At 43.9% G+C, this 13,798-nt stretch overlaps 1 protein-coding gene across 1 annotated transcript in view; it reads right to left on the bottom strand.

The window, feature by feature from the left end:
- Positions 1 to 868: 868 nt before the first annotated feature.
- The window catches only part of SLC6A5 (solute carrier family 6 member 5), a gene marked incomplete at its 3' end in the record, with an annotated part of 56,949 nt that continues 44,019 nt past the window's right edge, over positions 869 to 13,798 (bottom strand). The window contains exons 13-15 of the mRNA XM_080701480.1: positions 7,698 to 7,798; positions 3,413 to 3,580; positions 869 to 1,024 (exon numbers count right to left, since the gene is read on the bottom strand). Coding sequence (XP_080557606.1) covers positions 869 to 1,024; positions 3,413 to 3,580; positions 7,698 to 7,798 — 425 coding nt within the window. The remainder of the gene's footprint in view (positions 1,025 to 3,412; positions 3,581 to 7,697; positions 7,799 to 13,798) is intronic.

Below are 13,798 nucleotides of genomic sequence, written 5' to 3'. Positions count from 1 at the left end.
AGAAAAACATTTACACAACAGGAAACAAAAGATTAAGACATTGACCCATGGAGCTAAATATCATTTAGCATCTAGAATGGAGCTCTACTATGATGTACAAGAATGGCTTCTTGTGCAGAGGTGGAAGACATAACTGAACGAATTCACAAACACTGTTATTTAAAACAAACGAAAAAAGATAGTAAGGAAGAGAATGGACACTTCCCTCAGACATACGGTGTGTAGATAATGAAGCATCTAAATCCATGGTTCACTTGGTCCAAATGAAGGAAACAGATACCCAATTGTGCCTAGAAATATGAACTTAACCACCTTAATGGTGTCTGAATTTACTAACTTTGTCTTACATCCAAAACACTTTCTGGCCACTGCTGTCCATTTGTCTAATTGCACCCTGTCCTGAACATTTTGTGTCTGAATGAAATCACCACAATGCTCAGCCCAACTCTACAATGCCGACGAGTCCAAATAAACAGTCCTGAAATTCTGCCGCTCTACACATGCCTTACTGGCACCCCAATGACGACACACAGCGGATACTTCTCTACTGACCAAAGCACACATACCTGCCAGCGCTCACCTGGCTGACCTGCCCCTGGGTGGTGCGGCACAGGCTCAGGGAACAACCCTTCCAGAAACTGATGCCACAAACACAGGCAGACAGCGCTTCGAGTGGTCTGCGTAGCTCTCACTATAGCATGCGACACTATGTCCTACTTGTCTATGCAACCACCTCATGCATGGCTGTGAACCGAGATTGTGGGGAGAGAGAAGAAAAAAATGGGAGGAGAACTGGGGAAAATCTGAGAGGGAGGCAGAGAGGAAAACCAGGAGCAAATCTGGACTATCCCACCCCCATTGGACTGGACTAGCACTGGGTGCCCAGTTCCAAATCCTTTACTGGCAGTTTGAGTCCCAGGGAAGAGGTTCCCAAGGGGTCGATCATGTTCTTGTAACGCTCCCCACGGTGCTGAGCTAAGAAGGGGCCCCAGTCTGGCTGCGGCGAGCACACCAACTTCAGCCTCTGTGAAGAAATCAAAGACACACATGGTTATAAAAGTAACACTCCTTCCTCCCTGAGGGGCCACCCACCCACCTCAAAGTGCAGAGGACCTCATTTGCCAGCGTCCCTCCTTGAGAGATGGTCTGGAAGATCAGCCCCATTACTTAACGAAGACAGGGACAAATAAAGAGGAGACTCAAATTTGGTTCACTTGAAATTATTTACATCACCCTGCAAGCAATATTACAATTGCTTTGTGCTCGCCTTGAACAAGATTAATAGAGGATAAAGGGCCCAGATTTTAATTATACATTTTTTTCTTCTCCAAATGAAGAGAATCCATGAGCTTCTTTCTCCACTGCCATACACAATCTGCAAAGGGCATGCGCTCCATTACTTTTGTTCTGTCATCTCTACAGTGGGTTGCTACATCAAAATAATTGGATTTTGTTTAGCATATTTCCCAAAAGTATATAAATGACCGGGTTGGGAGGGGGGACCAACTCCAAAGATAGATGGCCAAGAGTGAGCAAAGATCTTAGTTATCTGTTGACAAAAATATATGCTTCTGACTTGGCTCAGCAGTGTGGGTTCTTGCAGGGGGATGAAACAGTAGGAGTGTCTCTACTCCTTCAACTGAAATTTTTATGGAAAACATAATTTGACTGGAACATTTTATAGAAAAAAGGGAAAGAAAACATATTTCTGACTACATAAGAGGGAATCATTATCTGTTTATTACCTATTAAAGTGAAGCTGCTTCTTATAGCTGTTAGTTTAATCTCCCCTTAATCATCGGCTTGCAACCTTTGAGTCCCAAATCAACCATAATAAATTTATATAGCCGACTCATCAGTTTAGAGAACTTCAGACTAAGACAACAGTGACAGAGGCTAAACCAGGTTCTGTTTCCAGGGAAAGAGAGTTGTGGGTGGGTCTGTGGGTAGGGAGGCTGATCTGGGCAGGATGGAGCCTCCCTGGGCATTAATGGGGCCACAGTGAAGTCACCTCGAGACAATGAAAACATTTTCTGAGCATGCAAACTGGAACACAGCTTCAATAAGGAGACTTCTTGCCTGGCCTCATCCGCTCTGCCTCCACCCAGTGAAAGCAAGAGCTGCCTCCCCACAAGGGGCATCTGTGCTGGGCACTTGCTTCATGCTTATTCCTATCAGGCTCCTGCCTTCTCAAGCCTCTTCCTTCCATCACGCTGGCTGCCCATAAGCAAAGCCCATGTAGCGGCTCCCTCCTTCCCTGTCCTGACAGGTGTTTCTTCTGCCTGGGTCTATCTAGTCCAGTGCTTCTCAAACTTGACCATGCATTTACATCTCTCAGAGGTGACCCCAGGGCTCCATTCCTTCAAGATGCTGGTTCCATGGAGCTGCCTGTGGCCTGACATTTACATTTCCAACAAGTTCCCAGGTAGTCCTCAGACCAAAACCTAAGTAGCATTGCCTAGGTCCAAAGAGCCAAATCCCTAGATCTTCAAGACTGAGGCAGGGCTGACTGTTTTCCCTGCTCACTAAGAGACTTCTCATAAAGAACAAAAACATGACTATGCTTCACAAGTTGAGCAAGTGGAACCCCCTTGCCATCCACTCTTGGTGAAGGTGGAGGCCCTGTGCATTACAACTAGGAATGGGTCCACCAAGGTATTGATTGGTAAAGCAATGCAAGTAGCTCTTCATCCTGCCATGTCCTGGAACTCTTACTACATTCTGTGAGACTAGTGACATGATCAGCTTGGACCTCTCAGTCCTTCCAACACAGAACAATAGGCAAGGGGGGGGGGTGCTTAGGGTTCAACCTAGAAGTATTCTACCTCTAAACAGTACCCCCAGCCCTTTTATTTCTTATGTTGGGACAAGGTCTCACTAAGTTGCTAAGGGTCTTGCTAAATTGCTAACACTGGCCTTAAGCCTGTGATCCCACTGTCGAAGCCTCCCGGGTGCTAGAATTATAGGCATGTGTCATGACACCAGGCTAGGTTAGTGATTTTAAGTTTAATGGTGACAGATGTTTAGAAGGGGGGAGATGTAGAACAGAACATCCAGAAAGGAAGAATCTGATGTGTGGTTAAAAACAAACATTGGGATTTCAATTGTGGATGCGGGGGAAGGAGGAGGGCGCTCCAGGAAAGAGGAAGCACTGATCATTTTTTCCCCAGAGCTGTCACCGCACTGAGGAATAGCATAATAACAGCTCAGCGCGTGGATTGGCTGAGCCCCTCCGTTTGAGGAATAATATATAATAAAAATGGGCTTAATAGAAACGGTGGCAACTGTAATCACTTAATCACCCAGTCTCCCTCTTGAATAAGTTTACTGAATCTTTTGTTTTTTAATGCACAGAGCTTTTAGGGGTATCCCTTGGGAGAGGAAGGCAGGGGAAAGGAATGAGTAGAATTACCTCAATAAATCTGCCAGGGGCCAGATGCATTTTTATCACAAACATAATTGGAATCCAGATAACGGAACAGGCGAGCATTAGCCAACCCAGCACCATGGACCAGTTAGGGTAGCGGTAAGAGCCATAGGTCATGGGCTCCCACTGGTAAAAGCTGAAGCAAAGGATAAACTAGGAAGAAAAGAGACACATATGCATTAGGGTGGAGATGTGAATTATTCATTCATTCAACAGGCATGCTCTGAGCCCATTATGAGTTAAATGCTTCTACATATCTATTATCTCATTTTATACCCAGGTCGGCTCTGAAATGGAATTTTCCAAATGAAGAAATGGAATTTCAGAGAGCTAAAAATGACACATGCTTAGCTGCTGACCTGCATTTGCTGTCCCATAGGGACTGAGCTAAGCACACGTGTGTACACACAGACAGGCTGAGACGACAGGTTGCAAGGATATTTGCCTGAATGACTAATGGATGGAGTGGGGGAAGGGCTGCCTGTACTTTCTGTAATGGTCAATCACACTTTTGTTATAAGAAAGGAACCTGTTAAATTTATATGTTTTAATTTTTTAAATTTGAAGACACTTGGCTTTCTCCTTGAGTGGGAAATGACCCACATCCAGGAGCTGCCTCTAAAGCTGGCTGAATGAGACCCGGTGTGGCCCCCAAGCAGTGGCTGAGCAGGAAACCTGATCCTATAAAAAGCTGTGGGACAGTGAGAGAGGATGCACAGCTGCCCTCTCAACCCACTTGTGAATGGGTGCATCACCAAATGGTGGTCCACAGCCCAGAGACCAACAGGATAATTTTGGCTCTACCACTAATTAGCTGAGGGACCTGTAGGTCTCAGACTTCTCTGCAATAAAATGGATATCACTCACAGTGTGTATATAGCACAGGAGTTTTCTGGGAACAACCGCCTAGTATTTATTCAATAGTCCTTTGAATTTAACACAGGTGGTGACTTATTCTCTGTCTGGTACCTCCTATCACTGCATCCCTCAGCTGGCAACAGCCATGAGATCCTGCAGGAGGCTTGGCTAGTGCAGCTGGAGAGAAACAAGGGATGCAGGTCCTGAAGACAGAGGCACCTGCAAAGGGGGAATGAGGCTTCTACCTGTGTTCCTTTCGGGAAGGCATTTCCCAAGAATCATGTGTACTCATCTTGCATCCACCTAGAATTATTTACCCACCTAAGTCCTTACCTCTTCTCCACCTTGTTCCTCCTATCCTAAGCTGAAAAAAATAACTGCCCAAAAATGACTGGAGAAAATTATGTAAGGAAAATGTTTTAGAAAAGCATGAAATACTACACAGATATAAAGCATCTATATTATCATTCCCAAGCCCAGGCTGCTGATCTCAGCGATGGCCTCGATTCAACAATAATTCAATGTATTGATTCAAAACAACATGAGCCTGAAGACAACTGTTGAAAAAAAAATGTTCCTATGGAAAGAGACATCTACTTTAGGCCCCCTTTTACACATTTGCCCCCAGAGTTATAAGCTTTATTAACCAGTCTATTGGAAATGTGGCCTAATGTAATTATGGAAAGCTGCTCCGTTTCATTTACTCTATAAATAGCAATGCATCTGCTTATGTGTGTGCATAACTCAGTAACGTGATCTGACTATGTATACAATAATTGCATGGAGAATATATATAGCTCTATAAATCCACCAAGGCACATAGAAAGATGATAAATTTTATTTCAGGGGCTCTGAAGTAATTGAAACTCATAATCTTAGCTTATTCTAGTGTACCATACAAATAGCCATTTTACAGAAGGTCAAATGTCCCCTCCAAAAAAAAAGTGTTGGACTTGGTCCTTTTCCCAGATATCACATCAAACTTGGTAGGCAAGAGCTTGTTCTTCACCAAACTCATTCCCTTTTCCAAATTAGCGTTGATAAAACCCTGTCCTGAGATGGGCCTGGCCATGAGAGATAGTGATTCAGTTACCAGGCCAGGCCCACCCTCACCTTTCCCTGATGACAGCCAAAGGAGGTGCCAGAGAGAGACTCACCCTTTGGTGATAATAGAACTGATCACTTCTAATTGCCCCTCCCTTCCAAACAACACAGATGGGGAATCTATTTCAAGATATCTTCTGGAGATGGCGTGGTGGCTCATGCTTGTAATCCCAGCATTCAGCATTCGGGAGGCTGAGACTGGAGGATCGCAGTTCACGGACAGCCTCAGCTACTTAGTGAGGCCCTCTGCAACTCAGTGAGACCTGGTTTCAAAATAAAGAATAAAATATAGGGCAGGGGGTGTAGCCCAGAGGTCAAATGCCCCTGGGTTCCATCCCCAGACCCACAAAAAAAAAAAAAAAAAAGATATCTTCTGGGACCTCGACACAACTTCCCGACATGAATTTTATAATGGTAAGCTCAGACAGCAGAACAGAGTTGAGGAACTTTCTCAAAAAATAAAGCAATCCCCAAAATTCCTCTTTCCTGACATTCTGCTCATAAGGACTAGGTTTTTTTTAATCCGAACTGGAGGAACTTCTGTCAGAAATGAGAGCCTGGCTTTTGAATAATATAGTAGACACATTCCAGATTCAGTCCTTGATTCTGCAAGCCTTGTGGCCTTGGGCCAGTTCATTCTCCTCTCTAAGCCCCATTGCACACATCTGTAAAATGGGCAGAGAATCATCCACCAGGCAGAGAGGTCATAAACTTTAGGGCAATGTTTGTAAAGTACCTGATTCATAATAGACTTCAATATATAGTAGTGCTGACTATTACTTTGTGATATGTTTCTACAAACCATAATGACATTCTCTGAAGCTCTTCTAGGACAGAAGGAAAATGGAGGGCAGAATCTAGAACAGATTCTATCTTTGACTCAGCCAAGAATAAATCATAAGGAGTAGTATCTGGGGAAATGGGGAAGCTCGACAGAGATCGGGAGCACTGATGTCCCAAGAGTCTCTGGCAGCAGAAGGCACTGTATCTAGCAGGCAACTTCCTCCCACCAATGAAAATGTACCAGCTCTTCAAACATATTTTAGTCCTAAGCCCGTGGTCGGAATCCTTTCATAATCCTTCTCACCTCTCCTGAATCACATCTAGTGGGGCTTTTCAGACTGATTACAACCTCTGAAACATGGGTATGGATGTAGGTATAATGTTTGTGTTCATGCAGAGAGAGATGTGTGCTGAATGGATGTTCCGTCTAAACCTTTCACTTTTCAGTAAGAAACTGAAACATGTCAATAAAACTCACTTTCTAGTGAAAGAAAGGAAGGGAAGGATAAAAGGAAGGAATGGGGGGAAAAAAAGAAAGGAAAGGAACATATTTTCTTTGTAGTTTTGCTTTTGTCCATCCTGTCATGGGATTCTTAGGTAAAGCTGGTATCCTGTAATACAACAGTCTTTATCTGGTTTCTACTGCCACCTACTGGGTCAAGCAAAAATTACAATTCCCTCCTGCCCAGCCAAAGGGACACCCAAAACTAGAGAAGGAAAAAGGCCAGATTCCCATTCATTACTGCGTTGAAGAGTTGAGTGAGGCAAAACTGACAGCTTACAGCACAATAACAAAGGTGGCAAGATGTGACTGTAAGTTCCTATGCAAATTTATCGACACATGAAAGGCTCTGATCTTTAAAAAGATGAATGTCAGATGATCCCAAAATGTCATCTTCACACTTGAGGTGGAAAAGATAATCCCCAATAGCAATAAAAATGAACAATAGAGGTCTAATTGATGCTTTATTATCTGTATGCTGCTGAATTGGGTAGCAGTTAGGAGTACAAGTTCTGGAGCCAGTCTGCCTGGGTTTGAATCCAGGCTGTTGTTAAGTATTAAGTGTACAACACTAGCAAGCACGTAACCTCTGGGCTTCCTTTTCCTCATCTGCAAAATGGATATAATTATAACACCTGCCTTGAAGAGCTGCCGTGAGACAAAAATGAGGCTGCACATATAACGCCTCCTGAACAGAGGCTGAAATGTGCTGGCATGTCATACATGTGGACTCTGAATTCTATCTGCTACCATGATAGAAGGCAGATAGATAGAATGAGAAATGTTCCAAGAACAAAGTGCTCCAAACACTTATGCATCAGTCCCAGCTCTGCACCTGACCAGCTAGGCACTTTTAAGAAAGTTGTTTCATCTTTCTGAACATCAATTTGTTTCACCTGAAACACTAGAATAATACCCATCCCACCAGCTTCCCAGGCTCACACAAAGACACACATTTTCAAACATAAAACATCACAGACACATGCAAGGTGCTATCTTCATGAAGAATCAGGGGATTCTTACAGTTAAGATGGTTGGTGTTACAAATGCCCAGCAGACTTTCCAGAAAATGTTGGGCTGGAATCCAATCATCATCTCTATATCTTCACAGAATCTTTGCAAACCTGCAACAGACGTGCAGAGATCAGTATGAGGTGCAGTGGCCGGAGGTGAGGAGCAGGGACAGATATCAGAGCCCTGCACCCAAGTACCACTGGCTAGGGATGTGCCAACGTAGCCTCGTGTCCACATAACCAGTGAGTCATACAAATGACTCACTGCCAGGCAGATAGGGCAAACTGAACATCTAAATAGGTATTAAATAATCTTGGCATTGAGGTTCCAAAATGTCAGCCCACCGTGACATCTAAAAAGCTCAGTTTCAGCCCACCCCAAGAGTCCTAGCACTGCCACAGACTGGCATATTTATGTGTAAGGCTGTTTTGCAAGGTGACCTTATGTGCTCAGTAACAAGTCAGGCAACACTAATTAGACTCGTGGTCAAAAAACAGAGTATACTGTGAAAGCATCAGAGTTTACAGTGAGAGTCACTGCGTATTGGCTTCTTGTCCCCCAACCTCCTGAGAGCACTCTTCCAAGGAGTCCATGTATCCTTGCTCTGTGTAAGATGGTCAGGACAGGCAAAACCCAATGTAAATTTTTAAGCCATTTCCTATTTTTTTTGGAGCTTAATTTCCATCTTCTTGGTCACTCAGTAACTTCACTGAAGTAAAACATATAGGACATAGTTATTCTGGTCCCAGAAACTACCATTCCCACACCCTCCTGATTTAGGAAGGTGTCTAAGCTACTTCTTGAAAGGAAAAGCCATCGAAGAATGTTTTAGGATTGAGCCATGCCCTGTGTTCTTTCCTGAGCTTGTCAGAAGTACAAGCTTCTCAGAACCGTGTGATCGATGCACTAAAGGGACCTGAACTAAAAGGTCCCCAAGTTTAAGTCTCTTTGTATTCAGCAGTTCTCAAAATTCATCCAGCTGTACATTCAAGATATGTGCTCCTTGTAGAGAGAAAGGAACCCTAGTATACTGTTAGTGGGAATATAAATTAGTACAGACATTATGGAAAACCTTCTGGAGGTTCCTCAGAAAAAAAATAGACCATAATATCTAAAAAATAGACTATAAGATCTAAAAGTAGACTATATGATATAAACATTAAAAATGGACCATATGATTCAGCAGTCCCACTACTGGGTATATAGCCAAAGAATCTGAAATCGGTATGTCAAAGACACAGCTGCACTTCCATGTCTATTCCCAGTAGCCAAATTGGGGCTTTTGCTGCTGGTCCAGTATAATTGTCACAGGGCTGCTCTCCCTCCAGGGACAGTTGCCTGGCCCTCCCATTGCACAGGTGCATAGTCCCTGTACTCAGATAGACACTGCCCTCGGCTTAATGCTAGGACATCACATTGATTTGTAGTTTTTGTAGTAGTAATAGTAGTAGTAGTAGTAGTAGTAGTAGTAGTAGTAGTAGTGGTGGTGGTGGTGGTGGTGGTGGTGATGGAACCCAGGGCTTTGTGCATGCGAGGCAAGTGCTTCACCACTGAGCCACATTCCCAGCCCTTTGAATTTTTATTTATTTTTTAGTAGTAGTGGGGAATGAGTCCAGGGGCATTCTACCACTGAGCTATGCCCCCATCCCTATTTATTCTTTATTTTAAAACAGGGTCTCACTAAGTTGCAGAGGGCCTTACTAAGTAAGGAGCTGAGGCTAGCCATGAACCTGAGATCCTCCTGTCTCAGATTAAAAGCATGTGCCACCACACCAGGCTCAAAATTCTTAATAATTTATTAACAACGGTCTCTGCATTTTGATTTTGTACTAAGTCCTATAAATTGTGTCTCTATCTTGCATATACCTGTGGACAAGTAAATCCTCAAGTTACTTCTTTATGGTTAATGTGAAAGACCCATCCTGGTGAGCCAAACCCTTCTATGTTGACGAAGTTTTTTCTGGTATAAATGTGAGTTCAGTTTAATACTCCCTAAGTCTCCGTGTCTGTTTCTTTTATATTATTTATCTCTAAGAATCCACCTTCTCAAGGCTTTCATGACTACTCAGGTTTTCCTTTATCTCTACACAGCAAAAGGGCTCCCAGCCAGGGGTACCCCAGCCAGGGGTATTCAGCTTAGCCCTGACCTTCTCAATATCTTAAGCATGTTTTCTTTGCCTTGGGAGCTAGTTGGCAAGTTCCATGAATGTCAGAAACTGCTCCTCCTCCCACACACATATCTTTCTGAGAGCACAGAGGGCATACAGTAAGCACTTAATAAGTACCTGTTCACTTACTCACACACATTTACTTGTGTGCGTTACTAATGGGATGAAGCCTCTCATTCTGAATAGTTGAGCTTGGAGACCCTCCATCCTGAAGTGGGAGGTGTATACAGTGTCCTTCTAGCAGAAAAACGAGTGAAAAAAGCTTAGGTAGAGGGGCCATGGAGCAGAAGACTCAGCTTGGATTTGTAGAGTTTCAGGTGGTGAGTAGGGGCTTAATTTTACTTCTTTATCTTTTATTTTGTACTTAAAAATCTTAGCTGAGTACAGTGGCACACCCCTGTAATCCCAGTATTTGGGAAATTGAAACAGGAGGATTGCAGTTTCAAGTCCAGCATGTGGTAACTTAGCAAGACCCTGTTTCAAAATAAAAAGGGCTGGGAGTATAGCTCAGTGGTAGAATGCACCTGGCTTCAATCCCTAGTGCCACACACACACACACACACACACACACACACACACACCCCTCAGCCAGGCATAGTGGCAAATACCTGTAATCCTAGTACCTGGGAGGCAGTGACAAGAGGATGGTAGGTTGGAAGTTAATGTATTGTAACTTTTTGTGTGTGTGTGGGTCTGGAGATGGAACCCAGGGGCATTCAGTCTCCAAGCTACATCCCCTGCCCTATTTTTTCTTTTTTATTCTTTATTTTGATACAGGGTCTCACTAAGTTGCAGAGGGCCTCACTAAGTAGATGAGGCAGTCCATGAACCATGATCCTTCAGTCACAGCCTCCACAATGCTGGGATTACAAGCATGCACTAGGACACCCGGCAATGTATTGTAACTTAATAAGACCTTGTTTCAAAATAAAAAAGACTGGAAGTATGGCTCAATAGGAAAACATAGAGCATCCTGGGTTCAAATCCTAGCACTGCTAGAAAAAAAATATTACTAAGCTTGGCCAATAGGACAGGTAACAAAGACTGAAGACATGGTCTTCCATCCCGAAAAAGCCACCACCAGTAGGAACCTCACATCCTCACAAGGGTGTGGCAAGGGACAGTCCAGACGTGGGATGTGAAACCACCAACTGACTCAAACAGAGAACAGATAGAGACCATTTCACAGAGAAGAAAGTGAAGAGTCACACACAGAGAAGAGTCAGGGAGCTGAGCAGTCAGTAGTCAGGACACTGTGGTGGGGGCTGGTCAATTGTCCCTCCAGCAGGATGGCCCCAGCACTGGCTCCAAGGGAGATGCAGCTCATTTCCTTCAGGGAGCCTACTTGGGTAAAGTCATTTAAGGGAATCACTTCTGCACCATCCTACTGGAGTCTCATCTTTGTGTTGTGGAGGAGGACGAACTCAACCTCTGAGCTACGTGCTCAGCCCTTTCGTTTTAAAACAGGATCTCACTAGGTTGCTAAGAGTCTTGCTACTTTGATGAGGCTATCCTCAAACCTGAGATTCTCCTGTCTCCGCCTCCCAAGTACTGGGATTACACCCACCATACCTGGCAAGAATTCTACTTTTTAATCTGGATCCTTCCAACCTGGCAGTTGGCTTTTAAGCATGTTAACTAGAAAACTTCAATTTTTTTTATTTTAACCCAATGATTAAGCTTGAACATTATACTCAACATATATCAAATGTTTAAATGGCATCATCTGCAATCTAGAGCTTATTAGAAATAAGGAGGAAGCACCAACCTGCAATTCACCTCCTTGAATTTTACTTCTGCAGCCAGGAAGGCAGCGCACCAAGCTGATCAGGTTCATGCTTCTGTGCTACTGATTTATCCTAATTGTGCCCGTCTCAGGCCTCATCATCTCTATAGTCTACTCTCCTTAGAGGTATAAATGACATATTGGTGCAGATTTTTCTTCTTCATCTCTAACAATTAGGTGAGCTTAACCCAACGATTTTTTCCTAAAATTGTGTGTGTGTGTGTGTGTGTGTGTGTGTGTGTGTGTGTGTATTACAGGGATTAAAACCAGGAACCACTGAACTACACCTCTAGCCAGCCCTTTTTTTAAAAAATTTTGAAGCAGTGTCTCACTAAGTTGTTAAGGCAAGACTCAAACCTTGGCCCTCCTATCTTCACCTCCCAAGTACTGAGATTACAGGAATGTGCCAGTGTGCCCTGCCTGGGATTTATTTCTTAAATCTTCACCTAGATCCAAATCTAACCTCAGCACAGGAGCAACCTGATTCTGAAGGCTACCCCAACACCAGCACCTCAGATACAAGGGGATTTCATGTCTTCAGTAAATTTAGCATAGCCTACAGACTAATGCCCTCGGGACTTATTTATTCCTTGAAAACCAAGATAGCTACTACCAGATTTATATGAGAGAGGGGGGAAGAAGCTATTTAATTTCTAAAACCAGAAACATTAAAAGACTTCTATTCTAATGGTGCTTTTAAACCACATGGAACAGATCTGTTTTACAGGCAAAAATTGTGCAAATGTACCTTTTGAGGCAATTAGCAGTGAGAAAACAGGTAAAGGAGGCAGTGTTGGGACAGGCACTGGGAACAAAGAGCTTTTCCTGCTTAACTGACAGACCATCTGGTAACTTTGGCTTATCTATGGACCCGCTAAGGGGTTGAGTTAGCACAGAGGGACCTCGGAGACCTCTTCTTGCCTACGTCAAGGCCTTTAGTACCTGGACAGGATGCTGAGAGTCACAGTGCTGGATTACACTGGGCGTCTGCCAGGATCTGCTTAGGTTGAAAGTACTTTGAAGCTTCGCCCTAACTCTGACATTGGATCTTCAATCACAGCATGACTGCAGGGTCCAGGCTGCCTTATCAGCCAAGTGTTGGCAACTTAGCTTCTGATCTCATCAGGACAGTTGGCAGGTCTGCCCAAAACTCTTTCCAGGAACTAAACTCTCTCTGCAGTGGGGATGTGATATCGAATCTGAGACAAATCCTCCCCCCAGCCAACACCCCAAAATGACTGCACTGCCTTCCTGTTTCTAGGGGACCTAAAATTTATATGAAAGGTTTTCTTTTTACATCTTGATTTCTTCCTGCCTCTGTTCGCCTCCATTTTCATGAGTTTTCCAGGAAAGTAAGAAGCTGTTGATCACCTGTTCGGTGGGAGGCTGACAGCTCCATTAAAATCAAGATGCTCATATCAGGAACACATGAAGATTAGGGTAGACTTTACTGGGCCCCCAGTTTAGAGGGCAGAGCTCTGCAGATTCTTGTAGCCTGGGTGCCTCTTCTTTGGGCTCCACATGGCACATTTTCTGTTAGCTTAGAGCAGATTATCTTTTGGGTGGTGTGAAATATATTTAGAGAGCCTAAATTGAAACTGTTTACCTTTCTGATATTTGCTATGGTGGCCTTATCTATATGAAAGAGGACTCTGTCTAGGGATAGTTCTGAGCCGACTTCTAAGAACAAAGAAGTTCAGAAGTGCCTCAGATCAAATAGGGCTTCCTTGTGCTGGCTGGCTGTGCACGCAAGGGACAAGGAGGCCCCGGTGAAGCCGCAAGGAAAAGCACCTTCACAGAAAGGGCAGAGGTGGCCTCTGGTGGCTCGCTGTTCCTGATAATGGCTCCACTGACTATGGGATGCAGGCTACTGTGGTGATAATAGAAAGGATAAACTGTAAGGGAACTGGAAATTCATTCCCGGGAAAATCTGAGATTGAGAAGTGGTACTATAAGCTCTCTTAATGCTAAAGAAATGTTTCTTAAATGTTTGTGGCCAAGTGGTCTCTGTTCTCACTGTTAGGGACCAGCTGCAAAGTCACCCTGCTTCTCAAGCTACATGGGCATTGTAGCCACCAAGGCCAATAAATAATTTCACACTTGCAAAGTGGCCCTTCTTCTCCCTGGTCTTTCCATGGCTATTGTCCATAGGTATT

This window comes from Muscardinus avellanarius (assembly GCF_963383645.1).
Source record: "Muscardinus avellanarius genome assembly, chromosome: 1".
Lineage (NCBI taxonomy): Eukaryota > Metazoa > Chordata > Mammalia > Rodentia > Gliridae > Muscardinus > Muscardinus avellanarius.
Note: the sequence above shows the minus strand (reverse complement) of the source record. Positions and strands in the feature narration are given on the sequence as shown.